The sequence below is a fragment of the Papilio polytes genome, unplaced genomic scaffold (genome assembly GCF_000836215.1).
Source record: "Papilio polytes unplaced genomic scaffold, Ppol_1.0 DF822067.1, whole genome shotgun sequence".
NCBI classification, from domain to species: domain Eukaryota; kingdom Metazoa; phylum Arthropoda; class Insecta; order Lepidoptera; family Papilionidae; genus Papilio; species Papilio polytes.
Window position 1 is genome coordinate 1588650 of NW_013527137.1, and position 25060 is coordinate 1613709.

General features: G+C 32.0%; 3 protein-coding genes and 1 long non-coding RNA gene across 5 annotated transcripts in view; 1 reads left to right on the forward strand and 3 right to left on the reverse strand.

Annotated features, from left to right (window-relative positions):
* Positions 1–6286, reverse strand: part of LOC106106819 — a 53522-nt gene extending 47236 nt beyond the window's left edge. The window contains exon 1 of the mRNA XM_013287477.1: positions 6102–6286. The gene's annotated coding sequence lies outside the window, so the exon portion shown is untranslated. The remainder of the gene's footprint in view (positions 1–6101) is intronic.
* A 5389-nt stretch (positions 6287–11675) lies between these two features.
* LOC106107106 lies at positions 11676–12741 on the reverse strand. Its single transcript, XR_001225847.1, has 3 exons — positions 12556–12741; positions 12367–12442; positions 11676–12032 (listed from the first exon to the last, which is right to left on the reverse strand). It is a non-coding gene; the product is annotated as an uncharacterized LOC106107106 (long non-coding RNA).
* Positions 12742–13790: 1049 nt separating this feature from the next.
* LOC106107309 (apyrase) lies at positions 13791–16638 on the forward strand. Its single transcript, XM_013288111.1, has 4 exons — positions 13791–14548; positions 14755–14964; positions 15280–15513; positions 16344–16638. The coding sequence occupies exons 1-4, from the start codon at positions 14009–14011 to the stop codon at positions 16545–16547; spliced, it is 1188 nt and encodes a 395-aa protein (XP_013143565.1). The 5' UTR covers positions 13791–14008; the 3' UTR covers positions 16548–16638.
* Positions 16639–16674: 36 nt separating this feature from the next.
* On the reverse strand, positions 16675–25009 carry LOC106107310 (solute carrier family 25 member 38-A-like). 2 transcript variants are annotated; one of them, XM_013288113.1, is made up of 6 exons: positions 24696–25009; positions 21595–21728; positions 20503–20760; positions 20246–20421; positions 18590–18759; positions 16675–17328 (listed from the first exon to the last, which is right to left on the reverse strand). In XM_013288113.1, the coding sequence occupies exons 1-6, from the start codon at positions 24777–24779 to the stop codon at positions 17209–17211; spliced, it is 942 nt and encodes a 313-aa protein (XP_013143567.1). In that variant the 5' UTR covers positions 24780–25009; the 3' UTR covers positions 16675–17208. The 2 variants fall into 2 exon arrangements, with proteins under 2 accessions (XP_013143567.1, XP_013143568.1); XM_013288114.1 differs by lacking the exon at positions 24696–25009 and adding an exon at positions 21853–22354.
* Positions 25010–25060: the final 51 nt, after the last annotated feature.

Consider the following 25060-nt stretch of genomic DNA (forward strand, 5'->3'; position numbering starts at 1 on the left):
TTTTAATTTATATTTAATTTCAGACAAACATTCAAGGTCTCTAAATGTTATTATAGGTTTTAAAATGCTGTCTTTAAAATATTAAACATAACTTTATTTGGATTTCTAACATTAGGAAACATCCCCATTGCTATAGCAATTATTAAAATTCGACATCAAACAAAATTTTTAAGAAAGGAATTCCATATTCGATAAAGGCAACATATTTTGTAAATGGCTTTATTCGTAACGTTATCGAATTTAATAAAATACCGTAACTTTCATTTATTACATAAGTAAATCTCAAACAGTACAACTTTTTCTTTTTGTCGACATTACGTGTTGAATCACGCATAATACGTGTTTAATGAAATTAAAATTCCAAATCAATAATTAAGAACATTTAATTTATGTATTTGAATTTATTAACTATAGAGTTGTTAAAACAATAAACTTTAATATTGGAACATAATTGACAGATATTTATTGACATAACCTAATTATTAATTAATATTTATTATTAGAGCGTCGATGGCTCAGTGGTTTAAGCACTTGACTTGTAATCTACAGGTCTTGGGTTCGAATCCCGCCGTGTACCAATGTGATTTTCGATTTTTCGAATTTTCAAATGTACATAATTTACCCGACGTTCTTACGGTGTAGGAAAACGCCGTGATGCAACCTGCACATATCGGCGAAGAAATTCAAAGATATGTGTGAAGTCGACCAACCCGCACTTGGCCAGCGTGGTTGACTATAGCCTAATCACCCTAATTTAGGGTAGGCTCCGAGTACCTCGGTAGGGACATATAGTGAGCTGGTGATGTTGATAAACTGCTTTAGTATTTTAATATTAGTATTTGACAACGGCACGCTATTTTAAAAATCAGTTTAAGTTCAAAGAAAATTAAAATATACCAACTTGGCCATCTATTTTGTGGTCTTTCGCAGCATTTTAATAATTTTTACAAACACTAATATTCAAGAATTACTTCTAATATATTTAATAACTAAATCTTACACAAATCTTAATATCTAATAATACTTGTTGATTTTGCTTAGTTAATGCTATTTCTATTACTACTTCCAATCCTCACAATCGCTAACAACTTCAATCGTCGACGCCAAAATGGTGAAAATCGGTACAATATCACGTATAGCCCATCTATGTAGAGGTCAGTCTAAGTCTAGCGTGCGTGATCCAAACAGTAGAATATTATAGCGGTCAAATGTCGCATTAAAACTTCAATTGTCGATCATTATAGTTACTCAGTGAAAGTATTCGTGTGTTTTAACGATACTTATAACGAAATAACATGATTATATTGAACAAAAAACGTTCATGATCCAAGTCTGATTAAAGATTTCCGTGTGGTGGTTGAAATTAGGATACATTGCATGCGTTTTTTTAAAATAACAGATAACATAAAAAAAATGTTAATTACTAACGTAAAATTGATTTTCAGAATTTTTTATGAAAAATAAGTTTTTCGTTCCGTTGCGTAATAAGAGAAGTCAATAATAAATTTATCCGTTGTAGTTATATTTAAACTAGCTTTCGCCCGCGATTCCGTCCGCGTGGTATTATAAAAAAACAAAAGTAAGTAGTCTATGTGCTCTTCCAGACTATCCTCTACATCTATGCCAAATTTCATCGAGATCAGTAAAGCCGTTTAGGCTACAAACTCTAACAAATATCCATCCATCTAAACTTTCGCATTTGTAATATTAGTATGAATATTATGATGTTTGGAAAACCAAGACTAAAAAGTAAGTCAAGTTGATAACCAATCGTAATGTCGAAGAAAAGTTCTTTTTACATTTAAATATTTATTTTACATTCGTACAAGATAAAGATATAACAGTCAATCCGTTAAGATTGCGTGTTTGAATAATTCAGATGGTTTTGGTAATTCGTTATTGCGGGTGTCGCCGCCGCTTGCCGCACACCGGACGATTTGGGGCAATTACATATCGACTTTCATTCAATCAGTCGTGTGAACTATGTCTGCTGTCTGCATAAAGACGTAGTATATTTTTGGATATGTCATTAGTTATTTTTGGATATTATTGTAAAAATACCTTACTTAGAAATTGATTACCAGTAATAAAGCATCCCTCTGTCTCTCCCTATGTATGATAGATCTTTAAAACTAGATTTTTGATGCAGTTTATACAGATTGATTCAAGAGCAGGGCGGAGATTACCCGAAACAAACGCGGCTTGCGAACAGACAAGCAAACAAAAGTTTTTTAAATGCGTTTTTTGACCGACTCCCCAAAGAAGAAGGTACTCAATTCGTCTGTATGTTTTTTTTTTTTGGTGTCAGTCAATGTAGATTCATTGCTTAATTGTTACTATACTTTCAATTGTCAATTGTTATGGTAAAAATGTGAGAACCCTTACGTAGAAATATCACTGCATACCTTGGCTGACACCGACATCAAAGTAGTAATAATTGTACAATATAGACATAACAGTTACAATAAGGTAGGTTTACTATTTTCAATGAATTATTTCGTTACTTTTTAGTGTACTGTTTTTTTTGAGAATATTTTGTTTTTAGTGTATTTTGTTTGTCGTTATCAGCAACGCAAATACATCGTCTTCCCGAAATCCGGATTTTTTCTTATGATATTACAAACAGACACTTAAATTTTATTATAATAGATACATTATAAAATAGTAGGCCAATTGATAATTTTAGAGATTACTAATCTGACGAAAATAAATACATTTTTGCATCAGCATTGGATTTTTGCTAAGTCAAATTAGCTAGTATAAAAAAAAATGTTTTGTATGTTAAAGGCGATATTACAGTAAAAATGTAAATCATGAACATAACAATGAATATCCACTAACTTCTATTACAATGTCTTATTCCTCCAAGTCCACTTACAAAGTATTATAAAAGAAAGTACATCAACATTGAATCATACGAATAAACTGAAATTGTATTCTAATAATGTCTCGGACTTGGAAGATTCAATCACGTACTCACTTCACACTTAGTAATAACATCGACACTAGTGAGACTATCTTGTTATAGAACTTTGCCCTCTATCACTATAACTTAAAGGTCAAAGTCCCCTGCGTTTTGCATTAGGAACTAGTTAAGCCAATTCAACCGTTCCGCACTACATAAACGTCAAAGAATTTCTGGAATTGCTTTTCAAATGATTAAACTTTCAACGAGGAACTAATCCGAAAGGAAATTAAAAATATTTTTTTTTATTTGTCTAGTCTCGTCTTAAAAAAATTAATACTATGAAATCGATAAAAAAATAGATTTATTGTTATCTCAATAAATAGATAGCGAATTGTAAAAGCATATAAAATGTCAATTTGTTATACTTTTACTTTTTAAAAGTAAACCAAATCAGCACAAAACGTCTCCTTCATTATGTCTATAGATTCTTATTGAATGAAAAAATAAAAGAGAAGAGAGAAAACACTAAAATCCTTTGCATTTGTTTAATTTTAAAAACAAACAGGACATATGTACACCTCGAACCCAATAACATATGACGTCACAGAGACGTTTTGAGGTTTATTTTTTTCCTCTAGAGAACTGGCTGGAAATTGTTGATAAAGAGGTCTATAGATAGGCTGTAATTATTATAGGCCTACTTGCTATTCGTTGCTCTAGATGATTTCCTAGATAAGGTTAAATAGTAGCTGGCATAAAGAACAAAGTAAAAAAAAAAACATAACACTACGACGCTCACTTTCAGATTAACATGAAAACATAGTGCTCATCTAACTTAGCTATAATCACGATTGTACAGGCATATCGTAAAAACAAGTATACGATGCTTTACTAAGTAAAGTAGGAATTAATGATTCCTAATATAGGTTGTAAGAGTCTAGGAAACTATGGTCGGATGCCACAGTGAAGACAAATCCTTATACGTGAAAATACTTCAATATTGTTTCCTTTTTAAAACGTAAATAATCTTACTTCTTAGTAATATTATAAATGTGAAAGTTTAGATGAATGATTGTTAGAGTTTTCAGTCTAAACGGGTAAACGGATTTTTATGTTTGACATTAATGTAGAGGACGTTTTGGAAGAAGACATAGGCATATTTACTTTTTTTGCTTTTTTTTGTGCGGTAGCGCACGATGCGGACAAAAGCAAGTAAATTATAATTGACTAGATTTTGCCCGCGACTCCGTCCGCGCAGAATAAAAAAAAAACAAAAGCAAGTAGCCTATTTTCTTCCAGACTATCCTCTACATCTATGCCAAATTTCATCGAGATCCCTTCAGCCGTTTAGGCTACAAACTCTAACAAACATCCATCTATCCATCCATCCACCCATCCATCCATCCAAACTTTCGCATTTATAATATTAAGTAGTAAAAAGTAAGATTTTAAAGTTAAGGAATTTTAACATTTTATTTTGCTAATTACTGGAATGATATCGTATATTTTTACTATTTAAATGAACTGTGTCGAAGACATAATTTAAAATTTCTTATTAACAACCGTGTATTTACATAATGCGTACATAATTTAATTTCACGGTTTTGTATGAAAGAACTTGTGTAAGAATATGTTATGCATGACATAAAAAATAATTATTAATATTATGAATGCAAAAGTTACGATGGATAGATGTATGTTACAGTTTGTAGACTAAACGGCTGAACGTACGAGTACATATCTCGAAGAAATTTGGCATAGATGTCGAGAATAGTCTGAAAGAACTCAAAGGCTACTAACTTTTGATTTTTTTTCCACTCAGACGTAGTCACGACCTAAACCTAATACTTTGCAATTCGTGTATTATATTATATTAATGAAAAAAAAAAATGGAAAATTATTCTATCCCTCGCAATGAAAATTTCTGAATAGGCTTATCCTGACATAACTTTAAGCGCTATCTAGTATTACCATTCTTAAATGCTTACCGTTAATCTATAACTTCTAGAGGGACAAGTATTAATAGGCTACGATATACAATAGAGATCTGCGTATAAATCGCACATTAGTTCGCTCTCGAAACAGGACATACTTTGATAGAGTAGCCTTTAATGATGCAATACAAGCGATCAAACTTTACAGTATACGATAGATAATTATTATTCGAATATTCTAGTAAGCTTTATATATTGAATATTACAAATTTATTCAATTAAAGAAAAATGAATTTATGCCAATTAGAATAATTTATTAATATCAATATTTCTGTTAAATTGGCGGTGCTTTTACTGCAATTAAAAGTTTTTTTACAACGGAATTTTTAATTAAACATCCGTGTGTTTGTTACTAGTTTAACATGCCAGTATATTGTTCAGAGCTCGTACTGATAACCAAAAAGTTTGAGGTTCAAATACACTATTTGACAATTATCGAAATGTATTTTTTTTAGTCTATGATGCTTTGAAGTAAATGATAGTATTCCGCAGACCGTTTTTGTACAAAGTAGCGTATAAGTTACGATGTTAGAGTATCGGCGCTTACTTTAGTTAACATGCAGCTTGCTTACACGCAACTCTATATTTGGTAAACCACTCATTAAACCTATATTTAAGTCGTTCAGGAATAGATTAGTCGGAAACAATGCACCAAAATTATCACTTTCTACGTCCGTAGCCATAATCGCCTGACACTTTCGCGGAAACGTGCGTAAAACGATTTCTTAATCGATTATCGTCAAAACGGTAACGTTCACGAATGTAGAATAATCGATTTGAAATCATATTTTCATTAAGAAAGCACAAAAAATCGATTACATTTTTTTTGGGTGCTCGACATACTGCTCTAAATAATCTACATCTCTTACTTTAATAAAGTAATAAAATTAAGTGTTTAATTTGCATTTGAGGCTTTTAGTCCCGGTTTTTATGATTATAAATTTTGAAACCACAAAAAAAAAACCACAAGCGGTTAAAAGACGCGTGTATTATTTTCCATTGAAATCAGGAAAATTGTTTTATAACCCTAACTGATGGTGTATCTCGAAGTTAAATAAAATTGAGTTTTTGCAAACTCTTAAAACCATTTCATAAAAAAAAAACAAAGAGACAAATTCAGACCCTCCTTTTTGAAGTCAGTTAAAAAGCCATAACTTTATTTTTATATTCCCAATTAAAGATTAAAAATAATATCTCACCGTAAAGATACTGGCATTCAACACTGTAGAAAAATTAAAAAGCTGTATTTTTTTAATCACGAATTCTAAATTTAAAAAACACTTCGCACAGGTTACAGTAGTGCGCGACGCACGCGCTGCGGCTGACGGATTGCGCGCGCACCTTACGGCCTCGGTTCGCGAGTGGCGCGCGCCGAGCTCTACTCGCGTTTATACGCTGACGGGTTCAGGGTGCACTTTCGCCGATGGGAACCTGACACAGGGTAGATTTTCTTTCATCCTAAAGACCCAACTAGCCTAACCTAGCAAATGTTTCATGTCTTGCAAAAGTTAACGAAGAATAAAACAACGATCTAAATCTTACTTATTACTAATATTATAAATGCTTAGTTTGGATGGATGGATGGATGGACGTTTGTTAGAGCTTAAACGGTTAAACCGATATCGATAAAATTTGATTTAGACGTAGAAGATAGTCTTAAAGAGCGAAGTTTTTTTTTAATTCCACGCGGACTAAAGCAAAATGCTTTTAGTAAATTAGTAAATACTGACTAATGTCTTCAATAAAAGAAAATACTACAATTTAAACAGATAATTGATTTGTTTTCAGTAGGACGTAAGTAATTGCTGTAATTCTGAAATCGCTTTTTTTGCTGTGACTTGTTTCATAACGACCGAAAGAAAGTAGTCAAGCACCGAGATTATCCAAAAACCTACAATAAACAGTCTGTTAAAATATACTTGCAGGTTAACATACAATTACTTCATATTCTTGAATCCAAAATGCCCGGTAGTTATCTCAAGACTCTTGAGATTTTAAAAATGTTCACATGATTTCAATTTTACAATATCACATTACGCTTCTAGATAACGTAATAAGGGTAAAAATGGTATTAATAAAAACAAGCTATATAAAGCCAAAATTACTTAACATTTAGAGGAATTACAATCAACAAATTATTTAGTTTTAAAACTCCATAATAATGTGAATTCTAATACTAGTAAGAACTTTATTATGAAGGTAATTGTTACTCTTAGATGCTATAAAGAAAGGAATTCCGCAATAGCCAGTGCATAGCGGTTAACGGTTGCTATTAATTAGTAACTATTTAGCATTCTTCAAAACTAGATGTCTGATAACAAACACAATGAATATTTGAAATGCCAACACTCAAAAAATCTTTATGGTAAATATTTTTAACCAGTAATCAGTTTACGGAGCAAAAGGCTAACCTTTTACTACCATGATAACACGGTATGGGCATGTTATGAGGAGGGATGAATCGCATGTAACAAGGGAAACGTCAGTTATAAGTGTGGTAAACCGGTATAGGTAGACCTAAAAAGAGATGGATGGATTGATTGAAAGGTGACAGGATCAGGTAATTGATGACAGGGAGAGATGACTGAGATGACGTATGATTGAGTTATTTGGAGGACGAAAACCCGGTGCTCCGAGGTACAGCTTTTTAGTTAGTTTTTAATCTTTGGTAAAATCTTGAAGCGACACTAAACGATGTCGGTAATTTTAAATTTCCTTTTTACCCAACAATCTGAAGTTTTAAATCTGTATCTTGGCAATTATAAAATTAAAAGATATAAATAAAAATGTATACAGTCCTATACGCTAAAATTAACGTAGCGACGATAACCGTTGCACTTATGAATGGACCGATGCGTCCGATATGACCTCAAAGAATACAGGCGTGAAGTAGAGGTATTTTATGATAATAACTTTGCCTCGCTGAATATACCCTTGAGTCATAAATGAGTTGGATATAATCCTTTCTTTACTTATCTATCCCTCAACTCCCACAAGTCTTCTTCTACTCCTTTTTAAAGTTTAAACAAAACAAAAGGTGTCATTTTAAATCTGTATCTACCCATTTATAAAGATCAATGTGATTAAAATTCATGTGATCAACAGATCATTCCAAACACCTAAAGATCGGAATACATTGTCACATTTGATTACGTTAAACTGTTACAGTGTTGCGTAACGATCTAATATCTATTTTACTGCTCCATATAAGTAAGAATAAATCCAAAGAGATAAGATCCTTTACTTATATTAGACGCGTCTTCCTGCGATTAAAACAATTTACGTTTAACTGCGCACGCATTATACTATAAATAATTTAGTGTCCATATAATCTTAGTTAAACTACCATGATTATTCAATACTTCAACATTTTTAGAATTAGAAGAAAACCACAAATACTTGACACTGGCACAATCCACTGAGAGAGAGCCAAAAACAAGAAATAGAATAAATATTTTTAAAAATTAATAGCAAAAAGTACATCAGACATAATTGAAAATACGCTTTTATTAAAAAAACCCTTAAAGTGTTTTTAACGTTTTTTTAAAGTATTGTGTTATCAGTCTTAAAAATACTTTACATAATAAATTCGATGGTTCTTTCTTTTCAATTCGTTCCATTTTTACAATAGTTTAGGAAAAGTTTTGATATTAGAAATTAATTATCTTACAAAAATATTACAAGGGGATAAAAATAGAAGAATCTTTGTTTATTTCACTTTACTTTTAAAATTTCTTTTCCATTCATCTCCAATCTATTATCTTCATTCTATAAACTGATAAAAACTGTTTCTTTTCAGCTAAACCTGATACTGATTTAAGATTAAAAATGATAGAAAATGCAATATAAATAAACAATGCAAATATCTTATTCTCGCTAAACAGTGAAATGTACTTTAAAGAAAACATAACCTTGTTTTTTTTTTGTTTATCGCAAGTTACAAAACACAATTGTATCGAAATTAGGATTCTACAGTTATTTAATTTTCATTTATTAATACGCTATTCTAATTACTAGGACTTTTGCAAAAACGAAAGTAAAAACGAAACGACTGGATTGATTTTGACAGGACTTTTAAATGTATGAGGAAATAATATTTATTGAGGTTATCTTTTATTTATAGACAAATTTACGAGCATCTTACTTCTTACTTATATTATAAATGCGATTTAGATAGAAACATGGATGTTTGATAGAGTTTGTAGCCTAAACGGCTGAACGGATCTCGATGAAATTTGTCATGTAGATGTATAGGATTGTCTTTAAGATCACATAGGCTACTTATTTTTTGCTTGTTTTGATTCTACGCGAACAGAGTCGCGGGCGAAGCTTGCAAATAAAACTATCACACCGTATCTTTGTATAGTTATATTTCTTAAAGTATTATTTAAATAAGTTTCCACTTATGATAAAAATCTGTGGACGATCTCCGTGCTCAGACACAGCCCACTTCCCGCGAGATTGTTTGATAACATTTTTTTTGTATAATCACGATACTAACGTAATTAGTCAAGGAAAATACAATAATTACTGAACATAATATCATTCAGTTAAACATATCCATTAATTATATTGTAATTAATTAGAACAAATAGTATATGTTTAAAACGATTTAATACATTTGAAAAATATATATGTTTTGTAGTTTTTTATGATGTAGAGTTTTGGTTTGATGTCTCTTAAATTTAATATAATAATAATAATAGTAAAACATTTTTTACGTACATTACATTTTTGCATTATTTACTAATATCAGTAAAAAGTTTAATTCTATGCATTATGTAATCTTACTCTTACTAATATTGTAGTTTTTAAATTGTTTTATGTTACATAAAAAGTTGCCTATTTAATAAGGTAAATAAATAATTTGTAGAGCACTAACTTTTGGAGTTTTATTCAATATTGTAATTTTTTCAAGGTGGTCTCAAACTTTTGGCCGGCAGTGTAAATGCGAAAGTGCGGATGGATGTTTGTTACGTATAAGCTACGGCTGAACGGATTTTTATGAAATTTGGTATAGATGTAGAGGATAGTTTGGAAGAACACAGGCTACTCGATTATTTTAATTCCACGAGAAAGGAGTTGCGGAAAAAGCTAATTTAAATTAAATCACAAAACGCTAGCAAGTAATTTCGACAGTTAAATGTACGAGTAATATACAGTTAAGAAAAGGAATTAAAACAATGAGAAAACTTATAACGGTTAATTTAAGTGTTTTAAAAGATGTTTGGTAAGGTTTTGCATTTATTAGATGAAGATGTTAATGTTGTGATTGCTATAAAATCCGATATTGATCGGCAAATTCAAAATACACTGTAAAGGGCTATAAAATAAAACATGCAAATTATCTCTTCCCGCAGCGCTTTGCTCCCTTCACGCAAACAATGACTTCCGCCCCTTTTTACTTAGGATCTCGTTCTTTTTAAACAAAGGATCTTTTTAAAAGCAATTAGATTGCCACAAAAAAAAATGAACGTGGTCTTGTTTTGGTCAATACGAAATCACATTTTGAAAAACATTTCTAACCTCAAAAATTTACGTGCCCGAAGTGTCAACATCTTCGCGCCATTCTAAAATGTTCTAAACAACATCTAATAGAGATTTAAAGTCCAGTCTTATTGAAATTAAATTGATTTGTTCTTCACAACTGCGGATCGACTTCTGGTAAAAGTTAATCCAATATTTATTCTTCCTTTTATCCGAACAGTAATCGATGCCCAGAGCATGTAAAGATTAATTCGTTATTCATGAATGGACATGCCAATCACGATTTCATATATTGACACCGTGCAAAAACTAAAACATAAACCGATAACATCTTTGTTTGGCGTTTTTGGCACCCGTCTGATGTGGACTCACTTTCATTTTGTCTGGATTTTTTCGTTTTTAATGTTTTTTAAACATAGAGTATTAACATGCAATTACAAATATAATAATGGTATTGTTCTTATCTTTCAGATCTTGCTTATTAATTAAGACGAAATAGATTTTAATTTTCTAAAGACCTTTCAAGTTTAGATTAAAACAAATACTGTACTACTCTATAGACTATAAAACTTTAACGATTTGCAAATATTTTCTTTACCATAGATAAAGCAAGCGAAAATAGTAAGCAATTAAAAATTATCAAGCTTATTTAAATGGCAAAAGGATTCAGTTTACAGCTTCCTTACTGTCTGCGAAGAAACAAAGAATAAAAGCATTACTACTATAGTTGAAGCAAATTATATTACAATAAAAAAAACTTCAATACTCTGTGCAGCCTTCTCATAAGCTTAGGCACAAATTAAGGCTATCGGCAACTACAAGCATAAACATAGTCGAACGTTAATTACTTCAAATCAAAGCGCTTTATTGGAGCAGTTACTTAACTTTGACAAGTGGAACGGCTTTAAAACTTTCATGCGAGGAAATGTATCAGATACTGCTATCAAATGATGAACATTTTCTATTTAATTAACGCAGTGTTTCATTTGTATATGTTTATAACCAATAAAGACATAAGTTCGTATCCGCTGTCGTCAATTTACAATACTGATTTCCAACCTTGTCAATCCCTGTGAGATCCGTTAGGGGAACAGTGACGTAAAGGGATCATAGAATAAAAGATCAACTTAATTTTGAAGAAACTTTTTTTGGATATTGTCATTGCTTTATTAATAACTAGCTGTTGCTAGCGACTTCGACTGCGTGAAATTTAAAATTAATCTAAACTACATTTTGTACTATTTTTTATTACTCGCTGATAACATACCTTTTTAATAGTGAAAGGATTATTTAAATCGACCCAGTAGTTTTTGAGTTAATTCAATACATACATTATCTACCTATTCATCCTATTCCTGTAAGGTCGGCGCAACAGGTTTTTGTCCTCCATTTATTTCAATAATACAAATCTTTCCTCTTTATAATAATATTTTATATTTTATATGATTTACGGTGGAACAAAGAGTCCAAACTTAAGCTTGGTATCGGATATTAGAGCGTAGGCGAAGTAGTAACAGACGGCGATGGTGACGATGCTCCCAATGAGTCTGCAGAACCATATACAGCCCATGTCAACACACACGGGCCGCTGGGCCGGCTCAGGCGGCTTGCATTTACATTTATCGCTCGCGATGCTTTGGTACCTGGAAATATTTATCATGCCGGAGGCGATTCTCATCTTCCCCTTTTAACTTTATAATCCTAACTTATCCTACTCCTGTAGGGTCGGCCGGTTTTTGTCCTCCAAATAACTCTATCATCCGTCATCTTTCATCAATCCCTTCTTGATCATGTCACCTTTTAATCCCATCTCTTCCCTTCCCAATTTTTTGTAAAGGGCTAGGAAAAGTGAAAAAGGGGACGTGTTATTAGGAAATATCATCCGTTTGTCAATCCGTAGAGCCGTCCATTAAGAGAAACGCATTTGCAACCTTTTATCAACTAATCTATAGAACATTACATCAGAAAAAAAATTACACAATTATCTGTATTTTGCCATCTATTTTTTTCATTATTCTATGCTTGTAGAAGCCAAGTACCATCAGCCATGTACCTAAAACATAAAAAAAAACTTGAATGTAATTAACAAATAATGAACTATCAATTAAATAAAAAGAAACTTTGTTGGAAAGTTTTCTATCAAATGTTATATTAGAACACACTTACTTTTGCCTCATATCGTATCTAACATTATATTGGACGTAATTTGTGTTAGCCATATACAAGAACAAAATGAAAAATCCGATCAGCACTATAGCAAAGACGAAGAACTCGATGTACCACAGGGAATTGGTAAATAAACCTTGCATAATTTATTGTTGTATTTGTTTACATGGTTACGTTTTTAATCTATGTTCATAGAGTTGAATTTTTAGTTTAAAATCCAAAGACTAATAATACAAGAAGTTTCAGGTTGTTATATTTTTAATTCAATCATTTCCCTCTTTCCCAATTGGAGAACCTTATTTGGACGAATAGTGATTACGAAAAAACAGCTCAGTTTAACAGACATTCCTGCTAAACGAAAACATGAACTACAATAGATAATAACAAACTAAAAGAGATTGTTAGGAAATCTGCAAATCCGCAATCTAATATTTTGGTGCTCTAATAATAACAAAATTGATTAAAACACAACATCGTAAAACAAAATTGAAATTTCTATAAAGTGTAAAGGATATTACAGTTTGTGTAATAGATATGGTATTGAAGAACGTAATTGATTAATGAATATTCAATAGTACTATGTAATATTATTACTGTCTACATACGTAGTATTCATTCAAGCGGACGCTTGACTCTCGCTAAAACGATTTCAAAAACGACCAACAGAAAAATGACAGTCTAGCAGCAGTCGAATTTAATTTTATTTCTATTACGTTTTTTGCACAGGATGTCCGTGAGGAGAGCAATAATCACTTTTAAATTTCGTCCGGCAGTGAAAGTTAACGTGTTGTATTACCATGTTTCGCCTGTACAATTAACATGAACTATTGAAATTGAGACCCCTTTTGTAGTACAATTATAATGATTGCAATAAATAGCAAACGTTTGTTGTACTCAAGGATGCTTAAATATGTTAAAAACATAATATTAACGTTACTGTAATAATGCATATTGTTTAAGAAATAACATGGTTATATTTATATTATACAGTCAAATTCAAAAGGACAGTCACTGATTATAAAACAAAGATAATTCGCAAAGGAGATAAGAAAACAAATGGAAATATAGTAAGTCTTTTGTTGATTTTCAGTAACTACTTGTTTCCAAAATTAATAATGAAAAGAAATCCACTTTTGTGACTTTCGACTATTTATTTTACACTGTGGAATAGGCTTGAGTTGGTGATAGTCTGTGGCTTTACTTGACGTGAAATGACACGACAACTTGACAATGACGTCTTGACATTAAAAAAAATTGCCATGTGTCATAAATGTCTACAAAATTCTAATCTTAATAATTTAGATTAATATCAAAATGTTGTATATTATTTCCCTATCATCATTTGACACAGTTTGCCCATTCAGTCCTAGTAAAATACGATCATTAAACCTTCCTTTCTACTGATAATTGTGTGTTATCGTAATTGAAATGATAATGAATTAGTTGTTGAGTTATGTATGACTATTACGATTTGGAAGATCGTAACATGAAAGGCTCCCTTCGTGACTGGCGCAAGGCTCTTCGTACCCCTGCCACGTACAGGGTCGGCAATGCAGTAAGAATACAACCACAATTTGTGTTTCTCATTGGGCTAGTCGGATTATTTTTGTTAATTTTAGTTTATTACAATTGGTGGACGAGTGCTCAAGTTCACGTCACACATAAATGGAGTACGATATCAAGGTCATACAATACAACGTATCCATTCACACCGCCAGTGAAGTTGGGTGATACTGTTAGTTACAGAATAGGTGTGGTGGCAGATTTAGACACTAATTCGAAGAGTAGTTCGAAGGAGTATACTTATAATAGCTATTTAAAAAAAGGGTTATTGACATATGATATTGTCAAACAATCTGTGACAGTAAAATGGGATTCACAGCCAGCTATACTGCTTTCTTCCACATATTCTCACAAAGGAAGAGGAATGGAGCTCTCCGAGCTGATTGTATTTGATGGACGATTGCTGACTTTTGATGACCGATCAGGCATGGTAAGTTAACTCTTGTCTTTTCAATAAATAGCTTTAACAATTACTATTGGTTTCTATGCTACCAAATTTAAAAGTTACTTTCGTAAACATACTATTTAAAGTAATTCAATTTACACAAATTTAATAAGGAGGTTGTTCCCATTTTGATTATTACTTTACAAAGATTTGTGATCTGTGTTACATACTTATATATTATTCAATTCCAGGTATTTGAGATTGTCAACAATAAAATGGTACCATGGGTGATACTGACAGATGGTAATGGTCATGTAGAAAAAGGTTTCAAATCAGAATGGGCGACTGTCAAAGATGAAATACTTTATGTCGGTTCAATGGGCAAGGAGTGGACAACTGCCAGTGGAGAGTTCCAGACGTATGACCCAATGTGGGTTAAAGCTATCAATATTCATGGAGAGGTACTTTAATCTTGATAATTATGATATTTACCTATACAACAAAGTAACATTTTTAAAAATCACTAAAAACGTTACTGTTTTATTTAGGTTTTAGTTTAGAATATTTTATTAACTGAAATATTAGTAAGTAGTGAATGTTTATAATTTACTGTGTCATTTGTAAATATAGCTAGCGCTTACCATCTTTCGACTGCATCGTCACCTCCTTCAGGCGGGATCATGGTCAAGTGCTAGCTTAACAAATAATAATAATAAAAAAATATTCCATTTGTAAAAAGTTTCCAACATAAATTAGTATTGAAATTAATTTTTCAGGTGCAACATTTAAGTTGGGTTAATCAATACAAAGCTGTAAGAAATTCTCTAGGTATCCAATGGCCAGGTTACATGATTCATGAGTCCGCAGTCTGGTCACCCGTTAAAAGGAAGTGGCATTTCCTACCTCGGAGGTGTAGTCATGAGCCATACAATGAGACTAAAGATGAAGTGATGGGTTGTAATTATCTGATAACCGCTGACAGCAGTTTTAAAACTATTGAAGCTAGAATGGTAATTATACAGTTGTTTTTAGTACTCAAGTTGATGAAGACCCTTAAAGGGTATGAAACTAGTTTGTACCACTAAACAGATAATGCATGAGTCAAGCCATTTAAATAATTTAAGAAGGGTGCAGGATTTATTGGCATCAGTCATAAATTTTTTTTGATTTCGTTGAATTTAGAAATGCAGGTTGATTTGAAGTGTTTGACTGAGTGTAATGTAATAATTACTTGGAAAGACACCATTTAGTGCACCAAATAGACATAAATTTTAGATGTCTTAACTAGGTACATGATGTAATTTTCTAAATTCCGTATAGGTAATTAAATTTTAATTAGTATTACACAAAAGTTCAATTAAAATAAATGTGTTGATAAACTAATCAACATTGTCAAAAGTCAACAACCTTAGCCGAAGTTGAATATTCTAGAGTTAAAAGTACAGTCAGCTGCAAATACACTAACAAAAATTTAAAAACTTCTAAAGGCTAAGTTTCAAAAATAAATTTGCATATCTTAGTCATATGCAAATGGATGGATACATGCTTATATGTTTTCGAATCCGAGCGACAATACTAGTTATTGACGCTTTTAATTGTATGCATATTTTTGCAGCTGACTGTACACTTCATATATTCTAAATGTTATTTTTGTAATTTTTTCTTAATCTTGCATAATTATTATACTTTCGTTTCATTAATGATGCAACTGATTTTCGATAAGATTTATTTTTATCTGTTATTAAAGTTTCTTTAATTATGCCGCAATGACTTGGAAAAGTTGTTATCAATTTGTCATATTTTAAACTTCAGACTTTTTTATCTTATCGTGAATTTTCAGATAACTAAACATCAACCGAAGCATGGTTTCTCTTCGTTCAAGTTTATACCTGAATCAAAAGATGAGGTTATCGTTGCTTTGAAGACAACAGAGTTTGAAGGAAAAACCGCTACATACATAACTGCATTTAAAACTGACGGAAAAGTTTTATTACAAGATTCATTTATTGAAGACATAAAATATGAAGGTTTAGAATTTATGTAACATATTTTAGGTGAATTTTGTTATTTTATGTACATAGTGTATAGTTTTGTTACTGCATACATGTCAATTAAAACAACATTTTATGTTTAAATATTTTTTAATGATAAAAATATAACAAAAAAAAAATTGCACCTTATTTTAATATGTTAATATTTTTTTGTAACATTAACTCAACCTATTGGTTAAAATGACTATAAATAAAATATGTTAGTACAAAATAAAAGTATTCCCATTGAGCATACATTTAGTAAAAAATGATTAACATAATAAACCAAGTGACAGAGTGGTAAGGAACTTCACAAAATATATAGGAACACCATTTCATTCAATTATCGAAACATCCTGACAAACATATTGCTATCCCTTTTCTTTTCATATAGAATAAGAGAGACGACAATATGTTTGTTTGTTTCACAGTTTGTTACAAGACAGAAAAATAGCTACGAGAGAATTCTCATAGAACAGTGAAGTGAAATTAAAAGAAATGGTGTAAAAAAAATAATATAATGGCACAATTAAATTGCTAAATATAACAGGACAGAGAAACTTTGTTTCTTATAACAAAAACTATGCTAACAAAACCATTTACATCTTGCTTTAACTTCTAAGGAACTATATCATTCTGCTAAGCTCTTTTCATCACGATTAGCATCAAAAAAGGTCATTTTAAGCCAATAGATCGAGTTATTTGTTCAAACACCGTCCAAGCCATCGCTGCCATCAAAGTCCTTCGTAGCATCCTCGGCACCGCGCCCTTGAAGTAACCTTGAACACCGTAAGTCTGAAACAATAACAAAGCAACATTCAAACAACTGTTTAAAAAGAAACCGTTAAAAATAACGTCCACTGATTGGTCGAAATGCTTTTATAATCTGTATTCGTGATATATGTCAGACACTACACTAACTTTTGACTACAATAAAAAATTAAAACGAAAACAATCTAAGGAAGTAATTACAGATAATATCGCATATTCTAATGAAATCCCAGTGTAAAATCCAATAAGTTTCGCTATTTATTCAACAAGGAAACAATACTGCGCAATGAATTCACTCGTTCCACGCGTGTCTTGGGGTCAAAAGTCGATGTGATTCGTATTTTTTTTACCAACAATTAATCATCGTACACTATCATGGACCCGTACCGTGAGGTCGGGGTTTATCACCTATAGGTAAATACAACCTGAGACATAACATTATTATAGCTAAATAATAACAAGTTATTTAATTTTGATTTAATTCTGGATCTGAACTCTACCAAAGTTACATCAAATTGGTCATGCCAGCGGTGTTACTTCGCACACTAAATAAGATCATTTTCTTCGATAAGACGTAAAGCATAGGTTTTGTTTGCAGAGTAATGTTAAATACTTTATAACCTCAAATAGTAACTAAAGTCTTATATAGCAATTTTGTCGAATCCATTAGTAATTCCTAATTAGTAGGTGTAAACTAGTTTAATTGTATAGCCATTTTTAGGTTAGTTATTTATATGACAGCTATTAATAAAGATGTTATAGTTTAAAACCGGTTGAATACATTTTACACGCAATTACATAGTATCTTAATTATTCTGAGGTGAAAAATAGCACGCAAACATTAAACTAATAAGATCTCAGTCTGTTTTAAAACAAGTTAAGATTATAATTTCAGTTCTTGATATTAAACTAAGTCTAATTGATTTATAAGTTTTATTATAAAAGAGTAATTTTAACAAAAACCAAAAGCAATTGTCTATTTCAATTGCCGTTCTTACAAATTTAAAAAAAAAATCGATAAAGCTGTCAAATAATTTGACAAACACGGATTTGACATGAAGTTTGATCGTTCTAGTCGTGTCAATTTTGCCATATGTAAAAACTCAATTTCTATAGTTATGATTGCACTAGTTTTCGACCGCAACTCCGTTTGCGACCATCCTCTATGTCTATGCCAAATTTCATCGAAATCTGTTCAGTCGTTTAGGCTACAAACATACATCCATCCATCTAAGCTTTCGCATTAATATTAGTATATTTAATATAGTGGGTTAGAACATCTCACCTGTTGTATGTACATAGCTGCACTAAAGGCGTTAGGGAACTTGTCAGGGTAGAGTTGCATGTGTGTCTTGAGGACGTCCGCGGGGTTGGTAGCGAGGGAGGCAGCAACGCCGGCAAGTACACCGCACGAGAAGTGCACTACGCTGGCCGTGCTTGAAGATTGTAGCCATTCTGTTAACAATATTCCCACTTATTTAACACCTTAAGTAGAGAAATTCAAGACTGTAAGACCAAAGTCTCGTGACGGAGCAGAGCACAGTGGGTTAAAATCTCGGCTTACATAGATATATAAAATAGATGAAAATGATGAAAAAGTCTATAAAAGCCTAGATTTCAACCCAATGTACCACGCTTCGCCCGTCGCGCCACGCTCATAGTAAATTTTGTGGCATAATGTAAGTATGAAAAGCGTGAATTTAGCTTTCAATACTACCTTAAAATTGGACATTAAAATTATTTCTAAAGCCAGTAGAAAACTAAATTAATAGTATAAACATACCTATGTATTATAGGCATCGTAATTAGTTAAACACGTTTAGTGCTAACCTCGCCTTGTCTATGAGAAAATCGTAATGGTATGAAACGTAAGCGACTACGGAATTGATATGTTGACATTAATTCGCACTGTTTATATTAAAGATCGATCCGTACGGGTCAGGAATAATGTTAGTTTAGATAACATTATACATGAGTAACCACGTTTATAGATTACGTTACAAAGGGTTTACTCTTTGACAAAAAAAATATCCGGAAATAAGCACAACTATCAAACGCTATTCGGTTCAACAAATTAGATAACTCTGCAAATTTTAAACGTGAGTTTTTTTTTATCAAAACATATAAATACATTTTGAATAAGCATAATTTATGACAATGACACAAATTAAAAAAAAAAACTCTATGGTTGCAAAGACTATCAACTAAATAGAGATGCAAGAAACAGGCTCGGTCGTTAAATTTAGTTTTCTTGGAATAAAGAACCAATCTTAAAAGGTTACACTAGTCTATTTGAAGACCCTAAAAAGTAAAAAAATACTTGACCTATTTGTTTAACGGAGTTGCATATAAAGTTAATAGTCACGTCTCAAAACTTCATCTTTAAATTGCTTCGAGATACGCAATCTTAATTACGATATTTCTTATCTGTGTAATTAAACATGGCTATATGGAGCGAAGAAAAAACTACAAACTAAATATACGTCTGATAATTAAAAAATGTAACGCGCATATCGACTTCAAATTACTCGCAATTAAAACTAAACGATTATGCATAGCAACATTTACACAGAGTAAACATTTTTCGAAAATTGAAATTCTGTCATAAAGTCTGTTAGGTTTTTTTTTATAAAGCACTAAAAGCCTGTTCCACCACTGGCTGATAGAGGCTCAGATAGCTTAAAAGTAACGTCACTGTCAGGTAGAGTACCAACATCCGATATTTCCTCCACATATTTTATACGTTGGATGGTAATCTGACAATTTAAAAGAATTGTGGACAGGGCCCTAATACTAGATAATAATTTCTAACCCTAACCTAGTGAGAGACGGGCGACCGCAAATTAAACCCAATCTTAAACACCTATAGATGGGCCCTTGATAGGACTAGAACCTAATACTTGTGTATAGTAATTGTACCCAAATTATAATGTAAACCTACCTTTAGGTATTCCTTGTTTAGTTTGTGTGTAGAACATCAGATACAACCCGGAGAAAGGCGCGTCCCTTGCTAAAGTTGGGCCCAAGCCGCACACCAATCCACGAACACCCTCTGCCCTGTAGATGTCCCTTAACGCACCGCTCAAACTGTTATATTTATACACACCCGATTCATACCTGTTAAAAAATACAATTAAGATTTTAGATAAGTCAAATTAAGAAAAAGAATTGCCTTAAATTGTCTCAAAGAAACCTTACCTGGTCTTAATAACAGTGATGGGAATCAACGCAACTCCACTCATAGTCCTGGCGATGACCCCAAGAGAGACCGCCTCCATTGGTCCCAGGTTTTCTTTACCCAGTTTAGATTTAAGCCAGTGGAGGGAGGAGAAGTACAATCCAACTCCTGGCACGCAGCGCGCCACGGAGGGTACCATGCCACGCCATAGACCAACGATATGTTCTTGACGCACGATGTTAGCGAATATTGTTATCATGCCGGGCTGGATTCGGCTGCTAGAATAGAGAAAATAATATTTTTAACATTATTTCTTGTACTTCGATGGCTGAATAGAAGAATAGGCTACTAGGATACCCGAACGAGGTACGAAGGCCTACAATATGTAATAAACAATATTTCAAAAACATTTTAGAAATTCTTAGAAAACGTAGATCATCATTATCTCCCCTACCTTATCCTACTCCCGAGTCGGAGCATCGGGTTTTCACCCCCTTAAATAACTCTATCATCCGTCATCTCAGTCATCACTCCCTTCGTGATCAAGTCATCTTTCACGCAATCCATCCATTTCTCTCTAGGTCTACCTCTACCGGTGTACCTCCACACTCATAATTAACGGAAATATCGAAATATTTAATTAACATCGTTCAGTATTTAAAAAAAAAATTAACGGTAAAAGGCAAAGGGAAAAGTAGTAATATTTGAACTAAATATAACACGTGTGTTCTGCATTATCTGTCTGATACACATAGTGAATGCATAAATAAATTAGAAGATAAAGATGAGCATGTATTTAATTGCCTCTCGCACTAAATGTTCTGTATTTCTAATAATGACATAACAAAGTCTTTTGATTAATTTCACTCAGTAACAACGATAAGGTTACAATGTTGTTAATTAACTTTGTTACATATGAGAAGTTTAATTGACTCTATACTGAAACTGTTAAACATATTACAGATTAAAAAAGTAGTTTTATAAAGCCTTTCTTGTTATCAAGATGAACTTGGATTTAACATATTTGCACTCAATAAAGACTGCACTTTTTTCTATGTTTAAGAAAACCGCCATCTAGTTTGTAATTGGAAAAAGATAAGCCGTACACTTACTTGACAGTCGCCGCAACAACATTCTGACTGGAGTTTTGCAATCTCGTTTTCACCAGGTCCAACGGTTGAAACAATATCGTACTGAATGTTCCCGAAAACGAACCAGCAAGGAACGCCTTGAATACAGGGTGGTACTGCGAACAAAATTAACATTGTTACATGGTGTTTGGCAATTATGATAAACTTTGACCTCGACTCACTATCGTAACAAAACTCAATAGACATTTGATAAACATTACTTAACATAATAGAACTTACATTTGCCACGATATCCATTCTTTCGATTCCTTGCAACTAGATTGAAGATCAGGTAATATCTTTTGGATAAACCCCAAACTTGTAGTACTCGAATTGGTACAACCAATGACAAAGGTAGGATTTTGTTTGATATAATTTAAAATGCGATCTTAGATCGTATCCGAATAATCCGAATAGTAAATAGGGTTGATGCGGAACATTAGGGTAATTGTCATTTTTTGGATGAGCTCGTTCGAATATTGATGCATGTATACAGCTACCAGAGGGAATTTTAAAGAAACTTGAGCCACAAAACACTGAGGCTTCCTAATAGTCTTTAGTACACACAAACACAACAGAATCAATACGGGGAGAGAAAATCACTGAAGTCGATGAATTTAGCCATGAGGAAGAAGGGAATACTAATGAATGTTTAATAGGAGAATTAAACTTTAAATGGAATGTTGACACGTGTAGACGGTCGAACGGCAGAACACAGACTGAGTATAGCGGATGGTACGATAGTGATATTGTTAGGTAATTTATAGGAGAACGTTATCAGAGGACCGCGGGTGAGCCGGGCTGGGGTCACGCTCGTCAACCCCGACTGATAGCACTATCACAGTTTGTGCTAACTAGGGGGTAACGGGCACGCCGCGCCGCATTGATACAGTGTGAAATAAACAGAATGTCCACTCACGTCGAAAACAATGACGCGAATAAATTTGTTCAATAAAAACAAAAGACGATTAAACCAATGATAGATGGATAAGTTATTGATTATTGACCACTAGCTTTCACACGCGACTCCGTACGCGTGAAATTAAAAAAAAATGAGTAGCCTATGTGTTCTTCCAGACTATTGATTATAAATTTCATCGAAATCGGTTCAGCCGTTAAGACTACAAATTCTAACAAACATCCATCCCAACTTTCGTATTTATAGTATTGGTATGAACTATTTTTTAACAGAAACTAACATAAAAAAAACGTTTTCGTTGTACATGATAGCTTTAACGTTATACTAGCAATGGATTGTTAAAACAATGGTTGGAAATTAACAAAACACTACCACGACACAGGTGTCAGTAATAAAAACAATTTGGATGTATGTTACAGCAGTACAACAATAAATTGATCAAATATAAATTATACTGTGGCATAGTTAACATTCAAAATGCTAATAAGAGTTTATAAGACAATAGTTTCTAAATATTCTAGAATAGTTGTCACATTATTGAGACTGCTTTTGTTTGTAAAGTACGTCAGAATAGTATTTGTTTGAGGAATTCTTAATGACTATTATCAAGTAATAAATATCTAATATGAGTATTATCTTTGCCTGATGCAAACATATTTCAAGATTAATATACAACTACGTAAGCAATTGCGCAGATGCAACATTTTGGTAAACAGCAGATAAGTTTGTGGGTGTGTCTTGAGTTTTATTTTAGTTTTAAAACCGTAAAAAATATGACATTTTTGTTATTACAAAGCGCATCTTTCGGTAACTTTGATCAGAAAAAGACTGTCTATTATTAGAATGTGTATCTTCTTTTTCTGTATTTGTAATATCTTTTTGTTAGAGAGAGTTTTTTGTATAATAAAGTGGCTTTTGACTGTAATAGTGTGAAATTAAAAATAAAAATATTATTAAGTCGCGTATGTGTTCTTTCAGACTATGTTTACATCTGTGGCAAATTTCATCAAGATCTGTTAAATATATTTAGAAATATAGATATAGTAAGAAGCATCCATCCATCCAAGCTTACACATTTATGTTATAAGTCAGAGTAAATATGTAATAGGATACATAAAAATTAATGGAACATATACCTTCATGGTTATATAATATTTAAGAAGTCTGTACATAAAAAAAACAAGGCCAAAAGCTATTATTGGCAAACATATTTGAATGATTATATACTTCTAACAGATAATGAAATACTTGTACAGATGTAGGCAATCATTTCCTTGTTTTGTTATATAAGTCATGATCAACTAATTATTATAATAATGTTGAAGTTTTAGAAATACATTTAATTTGTGCTTGAAAAGATATTTTATAATTTGCAACAGATTACTGTGCAATTCAAATTTTAAATAATATACTGAAAATGATAAGTGATTTGTAAATTTTCTTTCGACTGCCATTCTTTATATCCATCCTTTATATCTATGCCAAATTTCATCAAGACCCGTTTTCAGCAATTTAGGCTACAAACTTTAACAAACTGCCAACCATCTAAACTTTCACATTTATAATATTAGTAAGAAATAAAATAGGATATAAGAAAAACTATCGGATCATTTCATTTTTTTTTTTTTTGAGGGAGTGAATGGAAGGGGGAAGGAAGTTGAGCGAGGCGTTGAGACGACATCCCAATAACGCAGCTAGATATGCCATGCCAGTTCATTTGAAGAAAAGAGTTGCCACTGTTAAGATATCAATGGTAATTATTTCTGTTATGTTCATCAGTTGTTTTATGGCATTAAACAATTCAATTCATTAACAATTTAATTATCAAACTAGTGGCTTAAAAATATATATCTTATAGGAATTAAAGGCTAAATCATTTTTAGATAAAAGTTAACTATTTAGTATTCACATTTCAGAGACAAAATATGTACACATACCTCACAGTAAGCTTCCATACTGACAGTAAAAGTAAAAAGTCTTTACCAAAGAGTATAAAGTTGACATCCATATTGATTAAAGTCTTATTTATATATTTTAATGAACATTGATGACATATTGGAGATAGTTGCAGGAGTCTTAATAATGTACAAGACTACGACGTATGATAAGGTCAGAAAGGAGGTCTTTATCGAAGACAAACAAGTCCGCAGGGGGCTATACTTACGTTATCATTCGAGTTGTTGAGGTCAACGGGCGCTGTTGTATCTATCGCCCATCCATTCGAAAACGCCCCCGACGACTGCAACATCGCTTTTAAACTAAATAATATTGTTTTTATTCTACATTTTAGCTTTGGCGACCCAAATTATTAGCGACTTCAAGGTTGTTTTTCTGCGCGACACAAATAAGATAAAAGATTTTCGTTTAATATTTTATAGTCGTTTTAAAAAAAAAAGTTATTACTGAAAGACTTATGAAACTTCAAGAAAACGTATGATTTTAAAATGTTTATTTCATTATAAACATTTCCACTGTTTTGACAGTTTTCACCTGACATTTGTTATCAAAACATTTTTTTTGGCAAGTTGA

What these genes read in the sequence shown, in the direction of transcription:
- LOC106107309 (XM_013288111.1), top strand. Translation starts at nt 14,009, where the DNA reads ATGTATGACTATTACGATTTGGAAGATCGTAACATGAAAGGCTCCCTT. An exon ending in CTATCAATATTCATGGAGAG is followed by an intron (nt 14,965 to 15,279) that starts GTACTTTAATCT and finishes TTAATTTTTCAG; the next exon opens with GTGCAACATTTAAGTTGGGT. An exon ending in AAACTATTGAAGCTAGAATG is followed by an intron (nt 15,514 to 16,343) that starts GTAATTATACAG and finishes GTGAATTTTCAG; the next exon opens with ATAACTAAACATCAACCGAA.
- LOC106107310 (XM_013288113.1), bottom strand. Translation starts at nt 24,779, where the DNA reads ATGTTGCAGTCGTCGGGGGCGTTTTCGAATGGATGGGCGATAGATACA. An exon ending in ATCACTGTTATTAAGACCAG is followed by an intron (nt 20,422 to 20,502) that starts GTAAGGTTTCTT and finishes ATTTTTTAACAG; the next exon opens with GTATGAATCGGGTGTGTATA. An exon ending in CAGCTATGTACATACAACAG is followed by an intron (nt 17,329 to 18,589) that starts GTGAGATGTTCT and finishes TTATTGTTTCAG; the next exon opens with ACTTACGGTGTTCAAGGTTA.